General features: G+C 38.5%; 1 protein-coding gene across 1 annotated transcript in view; it reads right to left on the minus strand.

Annotated features, from left to right (window-relative positions):
- LOC135215281 (ATP-dependent RNA helicase DDX18-like) overlaps window positions 1-21,370 on the minus strand; it is a 97,992-nt gene that overhangs the window by 51,812 nt on the left and 24,810 nt on the right. Inside the window, exons 3-4 of the mRNA XM_064249826.1 lie at window positions 19,735-19,884; window positions 12,514-12,678 (exon numbers count right to left, since the gene is read on the minus strand). Of these exons, the coding sequence (XP_064105896.1) occupies window positions 12,514-12,678; window positions 19,735-19,884 (315 nt within the window). The remainder of the gene's footprint in view (window positions 1-12,513; window positions 12,679-19,734; window positions 19,885-21,370) is intronic.

Below are 21,370 nucleotides of genomic sequence, written 5' to 3' on the forward strand. Positions count from 1 at the left end.
ATAGACTAATTAAAGTAAATGTATCTTAAATAGGCTTGTATATTAGTATCAACAAAACATTTCCTGCCATGAGTCAGAGGCCGTTTAATGAAACGAACACTTCTCTGTCCTATCTGTTCAGAAAATAAACGTTAAGTCAATCCCCGAGACCATTGTTGCCAAAGCGTCTCTCTCTTCTCTCTCTCTCTCTCTCTGATCAAATTACATTGGAAACTTGACATACGATTGCCCTAATATACGAATGTTTTGAGATATAACAGAAAATTTGCGAAAAATACAAGCTTTGATATACAACGAAATATTTGAGATACGATTTTGCGATGAGTGTTATTTGTATAGGCGACCGATAAATGGCGTTCAGTCTGTTTGTTTGTTGGTGCTGCATGTTAACACGTTCGTTGTTTAGTTCGTTGTATTTGCGCCTATTTTTCGTGTTATTTTGTCTATTTATTATTAACCATGGGTCTCAAAGCTAAAGACAAAGCAGGTGATAAGAAAAAACAAGGATATGATTTCGATGGAAGCAAAACATGAAATTATAGCAAAGCATGAACGTGGCGTTCGTATCGTCGATTTGGCAAACGAGTATGGTCGAATCCTTCTACAATATCCACGATCATCAAGCAGAAGGAAGCTATAAAAACCCCCGAGACCATTGTTGCCAAAGCGTCTCTCTCTCTCTCTCTCTCTCTCTGATCAAATTACGTACTGGATAATGTTTCTCTTTGGATACTTCGATTTTTGCCAAATATTGAGGGCTACAAGAACAGTTGATTTACTATTTACGTATCATATAGACTAATTAAAGTAAACGTATCTTTAAATAGGCTTATATTATTAGTATCAACAAAACATTTACTGGCATGAGTCAGAGGCCGTTTAACGAAACGAAAACTTTCTCGTCCCTTAACTCTGGGAAGCGTCAGAAGGACGCCTCTCTCTCTCTCTCTCTCTCTCTCCTCTCTTCTCTCTCTCTCTGATCAAATTACTGGATAATGTCTCTCTTTGGATACTTGGAATTTGCGTTGTAATCTAACCAGAAATTCTTCGTTTTGTTTATTATTACTGGAAACAAGCAATAATTTTTTTTTTCATTATTTTGCGCTTTTGGACTGTTATATGTAAACTAGTATGTATTCATTCGCTCGGAAAAAAAAACTAGTTCCGCATATGAGGCGTCACTAAAAAACATAGAAAAATAAAACAACAAAAAGTGTCGAAAATCATCATAATCTCAAAAAACCGTTTAACGAAACGAACACTTCTCTGTCTTAACTCGGAGCGTGGAAGACGCCTCTCTCTCTCATCTCTCTCTCTCTATCTCTCTCTCTCTCTCTCTGATCAAATTACTGGATAATGTCTCTCTTTGATACTTGGAATTTGCGTTGTAATCTAAGCAGAAACTTCGTTTTGTTATTATTACTGGAAACAAGCAATGATTTTTTCATTATTTGCGCTTTTGGGACTGTATATGTAAACTAGTATGTATTCATTCGCTCGGAAACTAGTTTCCGCATATGAGGCGTCACTAAAAAACATAGAAAAATACAACAAAAAGTGTCGAAAATCATCATAATCTCAAAATTTTTGTTGTAATCTAACCAGAAACTTATTTTTATTAATATACTGTGCTAAACTATAAAGGATTTTTATCATAGTATGCGTTTTTTAAAAGCGTCGTTACTCGGAGCGTCGGAAGCGTCAGCGTCGTAACCTCGGAAAACAAGCGTCTTTGTTACCCAGGACGGATTTTTCCATTGAATATTTGAAGAAAAAGCGTCGTAACCTCGGAACGTCGTAAGCCGGAACCGTCGTAACCCGGGGACCGCCATGTATATATATATATATATATATATATATATATATATATATTATATATATATATAAGGAATTTATGGATATTTCTCGCATAAAAATGCAGCAAATAGGTGAATTTTCACCAAATAATTGGGGGAAATTTTCCAGAGCGAAATCCTCAAATGCATGAGTCCGCGAATCCAAAGAACGTGAGTACAAAAGGTCCACTGTAATGCCAATCCTGTGTTTGTTTGTATGGTGTTTTTACGTTGCATGGAACCAGTGGTTATTCAGCAACAGGACCAACAGCTTTACCCTGTGGTGCTTTTGTCAAACAATACCACTATTAGTTTCAAAATCACAACCGGAAAATTCTTGGGAGGCCCAAAAAGCTGTCCTGAGTTTCAGGTTAATTAAGAGAAGGTACTATTCATCTCAGTCACATACCAGAAGAACTAATTTACAGGCATGCGCCTATTACTTGGACATTGCAATTGATATTAGACGGATGTCATGAGAATATACAAGTACATATATTCATAGGTTCCTGTTAATTGAGTGCCAGCTTAATTCTTCTTCACTTCAAAAAAGAAGAATAAGGACTGGAAGCAGACCTCCTTCATTCTCTAATGAAGAGACTGAAGGTGAAGCTGTCCCAAAGGACATCAAAGACCCGTTCATGCCGAACTGCCTGTTCCCAAAGACGGGAACACTTGAGAGTGGAGTTCAAACTTCTTGGTGATATCCATCTTGAATAGATTGATTGTACGTTTGGTGAGATCCTAAGATCAAACCAGGAACACAAGTCTCTTGCATTTGAACTCTGGGAAGTAGACTCCAGAGTTCCTATTATACCCTAGCTCATCCTGGTGTAATCTGGGGGGAGGGGGGGGTGGGGGGGGGGGGGGGGAGCTATAAAGCACAGACTAGGAAAATGTATTCCCCCCAGGGAAAAGAAAAAAAAAATTCCTGAAGGGAAAACAGGGATTCTCACTCACCAAACGGAGTATTATTGTCCTACAACTGGTTCATTTGTGCAAACACGAGCGAGACTTGAGTGAGTTGAATACATGCCTAATGTAGAGAAGACTCCCAATCACTGATTGTGGGTGTACGACCCCCTAATGGAGGTTGTACACTCGGAGAGACTCATGAACGAGTACCTGACATAGTCCCAGTTCCATGAACAGCACTCTTGGAACCAGACAGGAGAACAAACCTGGGTCAGAACTCCTGAGCTCTCGAGACACTAGATCCTGGGAACTGTCACAGATTCTGCTCCCGAAGGAGCCAATGAGAAAGCCAACTGCTCCCTGGGGGAGGATGCAGACCCTTGGAAGTCTCGAGGCGAGACTTCTTAGGGGGCAGAGAAGCCACTTTCCTCTTCTTAGGCAGGGGAGCCTTCGAAGAGGGAGGTAACGAGGCGTCTAATGGCGAAGATGATGACCCCTTCTGTGAAACTTGATAGTCTGACAAGATGACACCAGGACTGCACCACAGGAAAGGAGGGTGCTATGCCACGGCACAGAACTGCACTGATCACGAGCAGAGTTCGTTCAGCAGAGTTGGGCTGGATGAGCATAGCTGAGTGAGCTGAGCAAGTCACCACCACATAATTATGAGTGGCAATCATCAGCAAAAAAAAAAAAAAAAAAAAAAAAAAAAAAAAAAAAAAAAAGCTATCACTTCTTCCCATTTAACTGTTCTCCTTCAAAGCAGAATAAAGAAGGATTCTGTGCCTGCTGTCTATGTGTTCAGAACCTAAGGTCCAAGATAGGAGGATGGGACTTGACCATTCATCCAGAAGGTGTTGGTATGCAGTACCTAGCTCTGCATAAACCCAAACCATACTGAAGAGTGAACTCCTTTGTACTGGTAAAGTATCAACTCGCTATCCTAGCATTCGTGATAGCGATCGCTCAGCGAGTGCTAGAATTAGTAAGAATTCCTGTGCTTGGTGAGATTCCTGACTCTTGTCAGACAATACGTAATCAGGCAAGTGCTCAGCAACAAGACAGAGCTAAGCACTCGGTGAGTGCCAGTGAAATCAAGGGTTTGCTTGGCGAGACTCCCGATTCTTGTTATAACAATTATTGGGAATGCCCGTCTCACCCGAATGTTTGGAACCATAAAAACTCAAACATTCTGAGAATAACAGAAATTCCAAAGAATTCAAGAATTTGACTTCCCAGTTTGAAAATCATAGAAGACCAAACCAGGAGAGTGCCAGAAATTTCCAAGGAATTCAAGTGCTTGGTGAGACTACCGAATTTTGTCAAACAATTATCAGCGAGGGGTACCTGATGACTTCTGTAAAAATCGAGAAGGAACAAGCATAAAAGCCATTCCTATATGCTAGCATATAAGACTGGATTAACAGTGCAATTAAAAAAAATATGTACTTGAGGCTCCCAAAACACAAGAACCCACAAGGGACTGCGAATTGGAATCTGCCCAAAGGACGGAAAGAGCCATGGAATTTGCCCAACGGACAGAAAGAGCCAGGGAGAATACAGTCTCCAGATGATCAAATCCTCAGCATTGGATCACCAGGTGTTGAGACAGTGAGAAATCTCTCTCTCTGTCATTGACAGAAGATCTTTCCTCAATGACGTGGGCCCCTAAGACCCTTCAAGAAACGTAGATGTAGGCCCCAGACGCAGAATCCTGCAGAGGGCACTCTGCAAGATTCCTCCTATTTACCTTGGCCCTCCCGGTGTAGCACGAGGAAGTACAGTGAATAAAAGAGGAAGATTGGATGCTCTCACTCCTCCTCACAGCAGCGCTGTCAAATGCAATGAGCCGTGCCCTGTCACCAACCTGACAGTGGTGACAGCGGCAAGGGTCTAAAAGAGCGTGGTCACCTTGGCAAGACGCTTTCCTGAGGAGAATGCAAAGGTTCGGCTACCAGACTGGCAAAAACATGTACCATCCTCACCACACATCCCAAAACTCTTTGAAGTCAAAACCTTGTGCGAAGAGGGCTGTAAATGGGACCTCCTACTAGCTCCTCTAGATGCCTTATCCCAAGGGACAGCAACATCGACCCTAACACCTAAACTGGCTTTCGCAGGTGGGTCTGAGGCATGGCTCAGTCCCTCCTCTTGCCCAACCATTGTCACGATGGAGATAAGACTCCCTGTCACTGACTGCGGATGTACAACCCACCCTTGGGGGTTGTACATTAGGAGAAACTCGTGAAAGTCTCCAACATGGCCCTGGTTCCATGAGCAACGCCCTTGATATCAAGAGACAGGAGAACAAACCTTGGTTCAAACTCCTGATGCTCTCAGGATGCTAGACCCTGGGGACAAGCATCGTGGTCCCACTCCAAAATTAGCAGGGGAGCCAACGAGGGGGAGGAAGGATGCAGACCCTTGGAGGTCTTGTGGCGAGAATTCTTAGGGGGCGGAGAAACTCCTTTGTCTTTTTAGGACAGAAAACTTTTGAAGATAGAGGTGAGGAAGTGCTAGATAACGAAGACGATGACACCTTTCGAGACCTCTCCTTCCTCAACTTCTTTGCCAACAATCACAGGGCAGCTGTGTAGATGCTGTCCAGTGACGAAACTACAGGACAACAGGAGCAAATCCATATGATTTTTCAGCAGGGGGGAACAGTACACACACTCTAGGGCCAATGTCACAGCATGCTAATGAAACCTGTGTATAATTCCGAGGGTTAGGATAGCCAACACAAAGAGATATCTGACCATCTGCAGTGAACTACCCTTCTTCGTGGACTCGAGTATTCGCAGATTTCTATATGGAACATATATACCCATTATTTGTGGAAAATTTGCCAATTCACAGTACTTCCTGTGAGAACCGTCCACAAATTCCAGTTTTTTTTTAATTTATTTAATCACAAAATTCACTTTTTGTGATTAAAATATAAAAACCAGGTATAAACAAGTTTGGAGGGTTTTTCTTAAGTTTTAACTAACAAAATAGGCAGTTTTATGCATTTTTAAAGGGGTTTCATCTATTTTCAGATTTTAGCTATTCGAGGGGAGTCTGGTGAGCAGTGTTCCCCCGCGAATACGGGGGAACACTGCACTGCTGTAATCTACTATCGCTCACTGTAATCTACTATTGCTCACAAAGAAAATTTGCTTGAATAGAACAATACTCCTTTCATACCAAAGGGCTCTGCCCTCCCAAGAGGAGAACCATTAAACATTAACACCAGATGCAGGCTTATCCTTCGTCTGATGAAAGAAGAGGGCCAAGGAGAAGGAAAAACACCAGAGAGAAAAAACAAAGGACAAACTCTAAAGTTCATCCCAGTAATTACTCCTAAAGGGCAAGAATAAGTGATAAAGGCTGTAGATAACCCTTACCGCCGACCCTTAATATTACATTAAGGGGAAAGGTGGCTAGCAACTAGGCGTATTACAAAGTGGGTTTGCATATTAATTATCAATTAACCCTTTAACGCTGAAGGGGTATTATAAAAATCGTCTCCCCTATGCCGGCAGGGTCTGGGAGTGAGCGCCGATGCGGAAAAAATGTTTTTTTCAAAAAAATCACAGCACGCTTAGTTTTTAAGATTAAGAGTTCATTTTTGGCTCCTTTTTTTGTCATTGCATGAAGTTTACTAAGCAATGGGATACATGATAGCGGGAAAACAAAATTTAATACATAATTGTATTCAAATCGCGCTGTGAGCAAAACGGTTAAAGCTAATGAGTTAATTTTTTTCCGTTGTATTGTACACTAAATTGCGATCATTTTGGTTTATAACACATTGTAAAACGATCAAGGCAACACAGAGAAAATATTATCACAAAATGATGCATGAATTCGTAACGTGCGGACGTAAAAAAAAAAAGCTGTTTTCAAAAATTCACCATAAATTGAAATATTGTGCTAGAGACTTCCTGTTTGTTGCAAAATGAAGGTAATTGATTGAATATTACTAGACTGTAAGTGATGTAGCTTACAATTGCAGTTTTTGACCATTTCTGTCAAGTTAAAGTTGACCAAAGGACAAATTTTTTCTATTTATCGTTATTTATATGAAAATATTTCAAAACTGATAAAAGCTACAACCACAGGTTGTTTTTAGTTGTATTCTACATGAAATTGCACACATTTTCATATATAAAACTTTATGTAACGGCTAATTTAAAATGCTGCAAACATTACGACAATCAGACGAAAAAACTTGATTTTTTCAAAAGTTGCCACGCGCACGTAAGGAAAAAATTTATTTCATAAATTCACCATAAATCGAAATATTGTGTTAGAGACTTCCAATTTGTTGAAAAATGAAGGTAAATGATTGAATATTACTAGAATGTAATAGTTTTAGCTTACAATTGCGTTTTTCAACCATTTCTGTTGAGTCAAGGTTGACCGAAGGTTGAAATTTTGGCATATCATTATTTATATAAAAATATTTCAAAACTGATAAAAGCTACAACCATGGGTTGTTTTTCGTTGTATTCTACATGAAATTGTGCACATTTCCATTTATAAAAACTTTATGTAACGGCTAATTTAAAATGGTGCAAACATTACGACAATCGGACGAAAAAATTAATTTTTTTCGGAAGAGTTACCGCGCGGGCGTACGGAAGTTTTTTTTTTTTTTCATAAATTCACCATAAATCGAAATATTGTGCTAGAGACTTCTAATTAGTTGTAAATAAAGGTAAATGATTGAATATTACTAAAATATAAAGAGTTTTAGCTTACAATTTCGTTTTTTGACCATTTCGGTCGAGTCAAAATTGACCGAAGGTTGATATTTTGGCACATCGTTATTTATATGAAAATATTTCAAAACTGATAAAAGCTACAACCATGGGTTGTTTTTAATTGTATTCTAGATGAAATTGCGCACATTTCCATATATAAAACTTTATGTAATGGCTAATTTAAAATGGCGCAAACATTACGACAATCGGACAAAAAAATTTATGATTTTTTCGGAAGAGTTACCGCGTGGACGTAAGGAAAAAGTTTTTGTCATAAATTCACCATAAATTGAAATATTGTGCTAGAGACTTCCAATTTGTTGCAAAATGAAGGTAAATGATTGAATATTACTAGAATTTAAGAGTTTTAGCTTACAATTGCGTTTTTTGACCATTTCGGTAGAGTCAAAGTTCACCGAAGGCTGAAATTTTGGCACATCATTATTTATATGAAAATATTTCAAAACTGATAAAAGCTACAACCATTAGTTGTATTTTGTTGTATTCTACATGAAATTGCATACATTTTCATATATAATACTCCATGTACTAACGGCTAATTTAAAATGGTGCAAAAATTGTGTCAAAGTGACGAAATAATTTCTGAGATGTGTCACTGATACTTTTTAGTGGGATAAGAAAGAAATTCGCGCTTGCGCGCCTGCGTAACGATTATAAACAAAAGAACGCCTTGATCCGTGAGCTCCCAGCATCCCCCAAGGCGTGTGATTCAAAAGTTTTCGCCTAGTAGGCCTATAACTATTTTTCCGCGATTTTTAAAAAAAACTTTTTTATATCGACGTACCATATGTCCAATCGGCACCCAACAGACAATTTATATCGACGTTTAATACGTCCAATCGGCGTTAAAGGGTTAATTATTAATATCAAACACAGTATATTCAAAACATATCAGACACAATAAAAGAAAGATCCCACTGGGAAATTGTGATTAACAGTCAGTCAGCAAGAGCTCACAAACATATATCTTCACTCTACGACGGCCAAAAGTAAACTGTTTTTACGTGTGGGTGGTAGTTACTGCCTAACCACCTTGTTCAAGAATTTAACAGCTGTATTCCAGCTACGCCGTAAAGTAATTCCTAATGTAAAGGACTAAGGTTTATATATTGTGTAGGAACAAATATATTTTCTTACAAATTCCACTCGAGATGGTTTTACCAATTCAAAACTTTTAATCATGAATTCCTTACTTTCACAGTGCTTGAAAACCCTCATTTCTCTTATACACTTATCTACATATTTACCCATTTGATATGCCACCCAAGAGATCATCAGATGATAGGGGTAAGAAGTGCAAATATCAATCTTTATTTACGTGACAAAATATTTCTAGCCTTCCCTCCCATTAGCAAATGTTAAGTTCACTTTCCTCAATAGATAGCACTGTGCATTGTTTACTTTTTGACAGCAAATGCACTGAATGATCGCCGAAATTCATTCGTTTATTTGTATCAATTAAAATAAATGATGAAATCAAAATAAATGATGAAGAAACTAATAGCAATAATTATGAAGATGATAAATTTAGGAAATGAAAATGACTGATAATATTCTGCAGATTCTGCAAAACATTAAGTAACTGACTTACGGTTAAGCTAGCTCAAGAATGTAGGCTGAATGCGTTACATAAAGTGCACTATTTTCAAGAGAATTATACAGTAAGAAATTATAAAATGATAAAGTGAAAAAATATGTGTAATAATATGATAAAAAGTGGTGTCAGAATTTAGTCAAGTATTAGGCTAAATCAATAACTAGGCTATTTGTATGTGGAATTAGCTTGCAAGACTATGTGTACACATGGGTTTGATTTTTTAGGGTGTATTGAATATTCCGGGATTTTTTGTAGTCTGGCAGTGGCCTGGTCCCAAGTTTCCTGGACTTAAGAGGTTAAACTGTATTTACTTCATATAGGCTGCAAGTAGCCTTGAACCATCTTGTTTTTACTGTTGCACTGGCATGTACCATGTACAATAAACTCTCATCTAGGTCAAGTTAAAGGGAAGTTTACATTAGTGGTAACAGGGAATTTGTTATGGTGAAGTTTTGCAAAATATACAGTGGAAATGAATACAATGAAAAAAAAAAGTTGTGTAATTAATTATTAATTTCAAGTCAGATGTTAACTGGGCCTAAAAAAAAGTAATCTACAACAAAATACATTGGGAAGTAATGAGTTATAAAATAAAATCGGCGAGTCGAAGCACGATAATAATTTTCTTGACAACTGTGCTAAACTATGATAGAAATATATTTCATAATAACCGACAACTAAACCTACTACAGCCTTTCCCCTACTGCATACCATCCATACACACAAATGAAAATAAAAAGTATAAATGAAGAAAAATTATATGTAGTAAGGATAAATTTTTATATTTCTAATCAACTTGGGTTGTGTAGCTTTTATTAGTAATAAAAATAAACATGTCCATTAGTACTATATTTTTTTATGAATTCTTAATTATGGCTTGATATATAAACTTTTCCTTTTGTCAAACTTTATGTTATTTTTATCAAGCTAGTGATGTTACTTTACCACTACATTAAATTTAAAGGGAAGACAGTGACATGTGTACAGGTGCATCAGAATAATTTAAGCTATATGTTTGTGTCCATCAAGGATTAGTGCTACACGGGAGGTATTTTATTCAAATTACCTAGGGCAAACAGTGCAATCTGAGGAAAAGATGAAAAAACAAAGCCTATGTTGAAAGAAAAAGGATCATAGGGAAATTACTATGGTTACTTTGGGAAATGTGGGGGTGACCTCTGTATTGTGTACCAAAAGTAACAGATGGTGTCACAAGAAATCTCAAGGGTTACAAATAACTGTACGTATACCTGAAGTTAGAAAATTTATCAATTGTATACTACATATAATTAAGCATACTACAATACTGAATTCATTTTTTATATCATTATTAGATGAAATCTGCAGCCAGGGTAAGCTTACTTTAGACTAAGTAAATATTAGGTCAGAACTGGCTGTAAAAGTAGCCAGATCATCTTAATGATGCAATGATTCTGGACTTGCCAACTCCACAAAGGACTATTATTACATAATTCTACAACAAATGAAAAATTTCAAATTTCAAGGAACTTGCAGTTCACTGTTCCTCACTATGGACAGCCATATTAACTTACAAAACCCACTTAAAGTCATACTGCATTGTCCTTCAACATGGATTATTTTACTTAATTATTGCATGCAATCTGGCAATACATAGGGTGAGGTGGGTGAATACCGACCAAAGGGGAACACCGGCCAAATGCTCTAGTATGATAACTATTTCAAACTGGGTGCTGAAACTCACCACCAAACCAACACAGCATTCATCTCAGTGAACAAGAAAGCAACAGGTTTCCGCCATCACGATGTCTGTGTTTATCATGTGAGAAAATTGACTTTTCGGATGTCTGTTATTTTTCACGGTTCTCACATAATATATCGTGTCGGTGAATAAGGCGCGACTGTTTTGAGTTAAGTTTCATTACGATATTTAGCCATATTGACATGTTATCGAGTGAAATGAAGTGCATACTTTCGAAGTGGCTGTCACGGCACTGTTGTGAAAAAAATGGTGGTGCGGGGAGCACCGACCGTAAACGTGGGGGAGCATCGACCACCAATACTGATGAGTGAAATTTTGAATATGTATTTAGAAATACTGGGAAAAACATAACAAAAAGTGACTGATTATGTACATTACCATGAAAATGGTGGTGGTGAACTAGAACATTTAAATGAAGTGGAGCAGGTTTTTTTGTTTGTTTGTTTTTTGTAAAGCTGAATGTGATATTTAGTTAATTATGATGAAATATCAAAGTCATTATGCTAAAAACTGGATTTTTTTTTTTTTTTTTGGGGGTGGGGGTTCTCTGATTGCCTTCAACATGCACTTCTGAGCCTGTAATAGTCTACAGGCTAAGGTGTTCCCTTGTATATAGTTTTTTGTCTTTAAGGTGTCTTACGTTTATGGTGCGATCTTGTCAAATAAATGTTATTTTTTTATTTGCTTATCTTTCATTTCACCACTTAATAATGATGGGAATGGCTAGGGTTAAGTTGATTTAAAAAAATTTGAGCTTTAAAAATAAGGGTCAGTGTTCCAACATGCCCTGGTCGGTGTTTCCCCTGACAAAGGTCCCAAAAATACTTAAAGTGCAAGATATGACACTTATTCTCTGAGTTGAGGATTTATGAGTACAGTGGTCCCCCCGTATTCGCGGGGGATGCGTACCAGAACCCCCCGTGAATAGTTAGAACCCGCGAATGTTTGGAACCCCTATAAAAATGCTAAAAACAGCCCATTATGTTAGTAAAACTCAAGAAAAACCCACTAAAAATTTTCATACTTGGTTTTTTTAATAGTTTTATCACAAAAAGTGCATTTTATGATGAAATTCATAAAAAAAACAGGAATTTATGGATATTTATCATATAAAAATACTGCGAATGCGCGAATTTTCCGCGAATAATGCAGGGAAACGTTCCCACGAGAAATCCGCAAATGTGTGAGTCCGCGAATCTGGAGAACACAAATACGGGGGGTCCACTGTATACCATAAGTGGGTCATGTTGTTTAGTTTGTTTTGGGCACAGTGTACACTCTATCAGATACAAAATAGAATTTTTATGTAATTTTTTCTGCTAATAGGTCTGTCTCCCACCTCTCCCTACATATGGACATGTACTGACTAATAAGTATGATGTTAAATTTGCAAAATATCAAGATATACTACTACTCAACACATGACACAAGCTGAAGCGAACAGAATGGTGCAAGTAATGTAAAAATGTTTGTCTTCAAGTAAATACCCAATACAGACACTCTTAACAAGAGTTAAAACATACTTTCAATAGATATAAAGTACTGTAAAAAATAAAAAGGAGTAATTATAACTCAAAGTTATAGATATCCCATTTTCAAAAGCACAGGAAATATGATCTAATAAAATTCAATGATAATCTATTCATCACTCACTTGGGAGTAACCTTAAAATTTGCTTCATTTCCTCTTCAAAGCCAACATCAAAGATACGATCAGCTTCATCAATCACAAGGCAAACTACATTCTTGAAAACAAAATTTGGGGTGTGTTGCAAATGATCCAACAGCCTTCCTGGGGTTGCTACCAGAACATTTATACCTGAAATGTAAATCAAAATTGTACCGATGAACAATAAATAAGGAATAGTACAAGAAAAAACTGATGCACATACATGATTAGTACAATCACCTTCTTCGATCTTTTTCAATATGCTGTATAAACCCTGTTCAAGGGTGCCATATGGCCTGTCCACTGAACACTACACTAAACGTCATACATTACTCCAACAAGATATTTTTTGTGATACTTTGTCCCTAAGCCGCACTGTTTTCTCAATTGTTCGACTTTTTCTCAACTATACCTAATTCCAACTTGCTCTTGCAAAAAAGTTTGATTTCTATCCGTTGGCAGCCAGAATTTTTTGAAATTCATGTTAGTGCTTTTTTGGTTTGGCTAGGCAATTACCCAGGCCCACCCCCACCGGGGAAGAGAGGAACCAACTCAGCACAAAATTCAGTAATTTATGCCTGCCCTTTTATCCATGCTAGGGGAGTAGGGAGGGCTCTGATTATGTAACTACTTGGTAAGTATACAAAAAATTTTATTTTATAATAAAATCATCATTTTTATGTATGCAACTTACCAAGTATAGTTACATAGCTGAATCCCTCATTGTCGGAGGTGGGATTCGATGGATACTAAATTGCAATTAATATTTACATAATGAAAAGAAAAAGATACGGTGCTGATATTTAGAAAACGCGTGTTGGTTCTTTACCTGTTAAAACTGTTACAGATAATTAGTACTGTCTCTGGATGATGCTCATCTTACTTTGTAGAGACGTGGCGGTGTAGCTTAGAGTCGTCCTCTACTTAGTGAGAATTCCAAAAAATCCAAGGAATTCAGGGGTTCAGTGAGAACCCCAAATCTTGTAGTAACAACAATTGCGAACTTCCATCTTGCCCGAGTGTTTGGAAATCATAGAAGACCATAACACTCGGAGGGTGCCAGAAATTCCAAGGAATTCAAGTGCTCAATGAGACCCCCGAATTTTGTTAAACGATCATCAGGGAGGGGTTCCTCTTCCACTACCATAGAAATTGGGGAGGTACAGGCATAAAATCAAGTCCTATATGTGAGCATTTAAGACTGGATTAACAGTGCAATTCAACAGAATATGCACTCGAGGCTCCCACAATGAAAGACACCACAGAGACTGCGGATTGGAATCCACACAAAAGAACAGAAAGAGCCAGGGAGCACAGTCTCCAGGGGTTAGAATCCTGAAAATCAAAACACCAGATGTCGAGATAATGAAAAGTCTCTCCGTCATTGACAGAAGATCCTTCCTCCAGGAACATAGGCCACTGACACTGTATCCTGCTGAGGACACAGTAGGATTCTTCCTATTCACCTTGCCCCTTCTGGTGTCACCCAAGGAAGTAGAGGGAATAGGTGAAGAGGAGTGGATGCTCTCATTCCTCTTTGAAGCTGCACTGTCAAAAGGAATGAGCCACACCCTGTCACCAACCTGGTGGTATTGACAGCAACATGGGTCTAGGAGAGTGTGGTTTCCTTGGCAAGATGATTTCCCAAGGAGAATGCAGAGGTTCTCGTCAATCTGTAGTAGAGCCACTGCTAGCAGAGGTGTGGCTACCAGACTGTAGAGATCCATCATCCTCATGAGGCATCCCAGCCTCTTCGAGGTCGAAAACCTCGTCCTAAGAGGGCTGTTAATGGGGACCTCCTGGTTTCTCTAGATGTCTTGTTCCAAGGGACAGCAGGTGGGTCTGACCTTCTCTCACCCCACACCACTGTCACAACAGAGGGAAGACTCCTCGTCATTGACTGTGGATGTATGTACCCCTTGATGGGTTGGACATTCAGAGAAACTTGCAAACAAGTCTCTGACATGGTTCTGGTTACCTGAGCAACGACCCTGGTACCAAAGACAGGAGAACAAACCTTGGTTTGAACTCCTAAGGTTCTCGAGACACTAGACCTTGGGGACAGTGTCGCGGTCCTGCTCCTGAAAGAGCAGACGAGCCAACGAGAGAGACAACTGCTTCCTCCCTGGTGGAAGGATGCAGACCCTTAGAAGTCTCATGGTGAGACTTCAGCTTGTTTTTTTTTTTTTAGCAGGGGATCCATACACACATTTGAGAGCCAATGTCAAAGCATGCTAACGAGTCACAGGTACAATTCCCAGGGCTAGGATAGCCAACACGAAGATATATCCAACACCCACTGCTGTAACCTACTATCCCTCACTGTTAGCCTGGCAAAAAAAATTACCAAAATGATGGATACTCCTTTCACACCAAAGGGCACTGCCCTCTGAAATGAGAGGAAATCCCTCAAACATCAACACCACATAAATATACTATCACACCCTTACATTAAAGGGCGAGTACTATCACACCCTTACATTAAAGGGCGAGAATACATAAGTGATAAGGGTGTAATACACCCTTGCTGCCGGCCCTTAATACACAAAAGGGGAAAGGCAGCTAGCAAGGCTTATCACAAAACGTAGGTTTGTATTCCAATTATTAATACCAGTTAATAATTATTATCAAACAGTATATTCAAAACATTTTAGAAACAAGAAGAGAAAGACCCCACCAGGAAATCATGATTAATGACCAGTCAGCAAGAGCTCACAAACATATCTTCTCTCAAAGATGGCCACAAGTTAAATTGGAGAGTTTACGACCAGGCAGGTGGGTCTCCTCACACACCGGGCAGTAGTTAATGCCTAACCACCTTGTTAAAGATTTTAACAGCTGTAATCCGAGCTAGGCTGCTTGTAATTCCAATTGTAAAGGACTGAAGTTTTGTATATCGTGTAGGAACAAACCTAAAATACTGGCCAGGTTATTCTGAATGGCTGCTATAGACAGATCCAAAGAAGCAGCAACCTGAAGTCCCATAGTCAGAATAGAATATGGCTTGCAGCACTTGGCAAAAGTTGGTTGTTGAACAACAACAATCATGTCATGTGGCGCCCATGGGCACTGGTGCCAAAGGGGGCTCTTTAGCCAACAGGCTCTCTTGCGCCAGTGGGCACTCTTGTGGCAAAGAGAATTCTGGTGCCAATGGGTGATCCTGAGGCAACGAATTCAATGGAGCTACTGAAGAGTTACCTACTGCAATAGAAAGGTGCACAGGTGCCAATAGACGCTTAGGTGCATGACGTTTCCTAGAGCTAGAGGCACAGACAGAGAGATCATGTGGTGAAGGAGGCACAGGAGGAGAAATATCCGGCGCCAAAGGATCCTCAGGAAATTTTCAGTGTGGGATCACCAGACTGGTGCTCAAGGGACGATTTCCTCAACGAGGAAGAATGAGAGCCTCTTGGACAAAAGCTGTCCCTCTAACACACACTCATCTTGATAAAAACATTTGGACTTTCCCAAAAGCTACATGAAGGATGGTCCACCTGGAGAACACTAACCCTCTTGGGAGGCACAGACGAAGGCAAAACATTGTGAGCTCTCCTTTTCAATGGACGAGACTCGTCGCTCCACTGGCAGGAGAAGACTCCTTGGAGCTCAATAAACTCAAGAAGAAAAGAGGCTTCCTTTGAGAAGCCTTTCCAATGGTGCTTTGTCGCAACCTGGGATGCATCAACAGGATGGACCGAGGGGATGAACGTCCATGGGCAGACCTCACTGACCTCCCTTGGGCTATCAGTGTGCTTCCTCCCAGGTTCTGGGGAGTTTGACAGGGACATTTGCCTAGAAGAATCAGCTGGACAAACAGCCACCTTCTCCACAACACTTGCACTAACCCACACTTTACTTTCCTCACTTACCCTCTCCATTAAAGTCTTAACAAATGCTCCTCATTTTTCCATGGCCTGTAACATAATGGAAAATTTATGATCCACCCATGCTTCAAGTGAATGTGGGTTGTAGCAAGATTTCATCAATCTCAAATTGCAGCCTTTGCTGAAATACCTAGTACTACTCTGAGAACCTGTATCGGACATTGCCACAACACTAAGTAACCAAAGCCCAAGTCAGCAATACTAAGTAACCAAAGTCTAGATTATAAGACAAATCAGTAAATATAGTTCTGACTATCTAATATTTGCTGGAATGGTTACCAAAATACAAGAGTACTTCACCAAAATGCCAAAAGAGTCAACCACGAAGAGCTGGTAGAAACAACTAAATTCTGGCAGAGTTGGTTTCTCTCTCCTCTGGTAGTGAGTGGGTGGGTGGGTCGGGGGAGTTAATTACTTAGCCAAACCAAATTAACGCTACTGCAAATCTAAAAAAATTCTAGCTGCCGACGGATAGAAACTATAGCTATGTAACTACTTGGTAAGTTGCATACATCAAAATATAAGTATGAGACTGTAACAAATTCTGTGCAAAATACATACATAAACTACAGTGGTACCTTGATGAGTTTAATTCGTTCTGTAGCCAAGCTCGTAGCTCAATTTGCTCACACATCAAATCAACTTTCCCCATTGAAAATACTTAAAATGCCCTTAATCCATTCCAACTGTCAAAATGCCACCCCATATTTTTATGTTTCATGTTATCAAATAAGGAAAATACATTTCTAAAATAACAAATACTGTATCAAAACATAATAGAAAGAGAATGTAAAGATATAATAAGGTTTCATACGGTGTACAGGTAGCGTTCAAGTTATGATAATTCGTCTTACAATAATCCGATTTTACGAGAGACCAAATTACAATAGCCTAACTTTATTCCATCTTCTAGTTAAATAAGTTCAAAAACAGCAAAAGAGAGTGACAAAAGTATTGTTTTAACATAGTACTCATTGCAAAAATGTGTACAGCCATGAAAACTGAACAAAACTACTTTTTTTGCTAAGTACAACCAAACTGGATAACAACAACATCCGTTTGGCTTGCATTTCAACCATCGTACGATGGTAAACAATTACTGAAGTTAAGTTATAAATGACGTTATGTAGAATAGGACTGAGATATTTTTATGTAATAACTATTTGCTATACAGCTATATCAAGGATCAATAAAGAAATATACGATAATTCAAAACCAAGTAGTAGCTGAAGCTGAGAAAACTGTTCAAGCTGCCAATGACTTATCACGCATCGGCAACAAGGATAAAACTCCCGTAAACTTATCCCATCACACACACAACCATAGATAAAATTGAGAGAAAATCATTTTAATAAAAATACTGGGCTTGAAAGAACACATTTTACTGTTATTTTCACGCCAATAAAAGATAAAAAGATAAATATCATGAAAATAGTGATCGGAATTACATAATTTTTTTACTCAATAAATATGCCTCTAACATAATCTGTTAACGAAAAAAATAATTTAGTTCACAATCACGACGAGTCATATTCAAGTCATATTTTGACTTAAAAACACGTTGTATAATGATAAATGACTTTGCCTCATATAAGTCAAGTATCTGGATATTTGTTTATGCTACCCAGAAGCAAGAAAATTTGCTCAGAATTGAGTTAAATATGGCAAAACAAACTTGTATTCGCCATCAGCTGATTTCAAAAGCAAAACATTGACCGCTATGTTGGTAGTATTTAATGATGCAATAATATTGTGGAAGGATCACAGTCCAAAAAACAAAAACACTCAAAACACATATACTTGACACGATCAGGGAGGGGAGCTGCACTGTCCGCTGGATGCAGCCATCGTAACACAATACACCAACAAACCACCAAGGACTACAACCACACAACAATTCAACAACAAACCCAACAAAAGACCACTACACAAACAATCACTAACATCAAAAACAATAAAACAAGAAGCCAATACAACCACCTACAACATCACGGAACCACAACTACTCACAAGCTTAACAACCTTCCAACACACAAGCACAAAAATTCAACAATACAGGCACAACAACTCTACAATGTCAATATCAATCAAAACACCCAGTAACAAGTAAAAAAAACAATACGTATTACACAATACGACTGACCATCAAGAAATCAAGACTGCTGCTCAAAACTGTCCAGTCCAGACACTGATCCAAGACTGACTAACTGACTGACTCGGCAGCCTCACCAGCAGATAATCCAGAACTCACCAACAAGCAATTCAATTGTTAACCATCCATCTCTCTCTCTCTCTCTCTCTCTCTCTCTCTCTCTCTCTCTCTCTGCTCTCTCCCCCCTCCCCCCCTCCCTCCCCTCCCCTCTCCTCCTCTCCCTCCCCTCCTCCTCCCCCTTCTCTCTTCTCCTTTCCCTTTGGGGGGAGGGGGGGAAAAAAAACACACACTACACGATCTTAACAGTGACACCAACCACAACTCACTCTCTCTCTCTCTCTCTCTCTCTCTCTCTCTCTCTCTCTCTCTCTCTCTCTCTCTCTCTTGCAACCCTCAGAGACGTTGCCAAATGGAACAAACAGATCGTTCCTCCAAAATATGAGGATACATACAGTATTATTGGATACAGTGAAGTAATGTATAACTTTTTAAAATTCATGGAAAAGACGTATATTTACTTTTTTCCCTCTTTGCTTATCTTAATTTTCGTCACTACGCCATGTAAATAGCAGCAGCATCTTGAGCTCGTACCTCAATTTTTTGCTTGTGTAACAAAGGAAAAAATCGACCGAGTGACAACTTGTTCTTCGGAAAACTCCTACATTAATTCACTCGTAGGTCAAGGTACCACTGTACAAGTCTTTCGAGCCAGCATAAGTGAATATGTAGTACATTAATTGAAAGAATTCAACAATATCTCCCCCTCACTTGAATATGCATTTGCCTCTTCTTTCTACTTCAGCTACCATTCACAGAACATTTTTTGTTACCCAAGAAAAGTCTACCTAACAAATTTTGCTAGGTACCACTGTATAAGTCTTTAGAGCTGGCATAAGTGAATACGTAGTACATTAATTGAAAGAATTCAACAATATCTTCCCCCTCACTTGAATATGCATTTGCCTCTTCTTTCTACTTCAGAACATTTTTTGTTACCCAAGAAAATTCTACCTAACAAATTTTGTTTAACTCAATTTTCAGATTACCAACTAAACTTAGAAAAAGCACTGTTTTGCTCAATCAAATAATGTTGATAAGAAATGTAACAATTTCTTATCAAAATCAAGGAGACAAAAAACCACAACCACCAAAGAGGTTACATATCCATACCTTTTCCTAATTTCTCGACTTCTGCTTTACGATCAGCGCCTCCCATAATGAGCCCCAAGGTCTGAGATCTCTCCTGCATAAGTTCTGTCAACACAGTGAACGTTTGCATGGACAACTCACGGGTGGGAGATATAATAATAGTTCCAGTACCTAAAATGTTAAAGATTAAAATTATTATTTGAGCACAAAATAGTATTCATACAAATTTAAAAGGTTTTAATAACAACCATTCAATCAATTATAACTTATCAAAAAGCAATAAACATCCAAAGATTTCCTATTTGCTGACTGCAAAGTAAGCTCCCAATGCTTTAATATGCAAAGACGCACAATTTTAATACCAGTATAACTTTGAGTGTCAAAAAACAAAGCAAAATTACAAGACGCTTAAAGACAAAAGAAAAATGAAGAGTAAAACTAAGTTGAGATTTTTCTTCAACATTAACTTTACAAAACTGTGAAGGACAGGAAATATAAGAAGCTGTCAAAAGTAATTACAAATACAGAGGAATCAGTCTGTGGCTTGAATTAATGTATAATGCAAAAGCACTGGAGTACTTTCAGCCATTCAGTGCTAAGATAGCAGTGAAAACAGGAAGTTGCTGAACAGTAGGATATAGAAGTCTGAAAAATAAAGATGAAGTAATAGTGAAACTGAGAGGAAAACTCCACAGCTGCACTAAAAACTAATAGTTGGAGAGGTTAAACAGTTAGATGGAAAAGGACATGGAAAAGGATTTAAAGTAAATGAGTAAAAAGTGGGTGGAACTAGGGACCATTTAGTAATGCTTACATTGCAACACAGAGCACCGATGTACTAACCCCTGCCACAAGGCTGCAGTTTAGGGTCAGTAAGGAGATTCTATCTCCACAGCCACACATACTCCCAACAACCTTGACACCATACATTCAGAAAAGATGAAATGCAAGTGCTATGAGGAATTGGGTTAATAGTAGAGTTCCCTAAACCTCACAATGCATGTTTTTCAGAGATCTTACCAATCCCAGATGAATGAAGATAGCATACAATTCTTTAATTACAAATCTTAATATCAATAGGAGCAAATACACCATACTAGTGACATCTACACAAAAAGTGACAATGTTTTAAAGTAGACTGTATTTTCCCTACCTATACAAACCTGAGGTCCTTTACATTAGGAATTACTTATGGCGAAGCTGGAAAATGTCTGTTAGACTTTCAAACAAGGTAGTTAGGTAGTTTAACTACCATTCGGTTGGCATACTGCATCTGCCTTAACATAAAGATTCCAATTTTTTTTTAGCCTGGGTATCAGAATGAAGGGTGGCATAAGGTGGGCCTAATGTGTAAAGGACTTCAGGCTATATAACATACAATTTACTTTTTGTTCCTACATAATATACAAACCCTCGGTCCTTTATATTAAGAGGACTCATATTTGGAGGGAGGAATCTGAATGAGTCTATAAAACTGACTGGATTCCCACACCTTGATTTTCTTCCTGGTCAAAAGGGCGAGCAAGAGAACTGTGCCTCTGATGAATTGATCGGAGTATAGGAATTGCGTGATCAATTGTCAGACTTCTGGGCTTTTCTTGAATGAGGGAGGGAACGTAACCTCATAAGAAAAACAAGTTAGGATGACTGATAGTCT

The sequence above is a fragment of the Macrobrachium nipponense genome, chromosome 5, assembly GCF_015104395.2.
Source record: "Macrobrachium nipponense isolate FS-2020 chromosome 5, ASM1510439v2, whole genome shotgun sequence".
In the NCBI taxonomy this organism is placed as follows: domain Eukaryota; kingdom Metazoa; phylum Arthropoda; class Malacostraca; order Decapoda; family Palaemonidae; genus Macrobrachium; species Macrobrachium nipponense.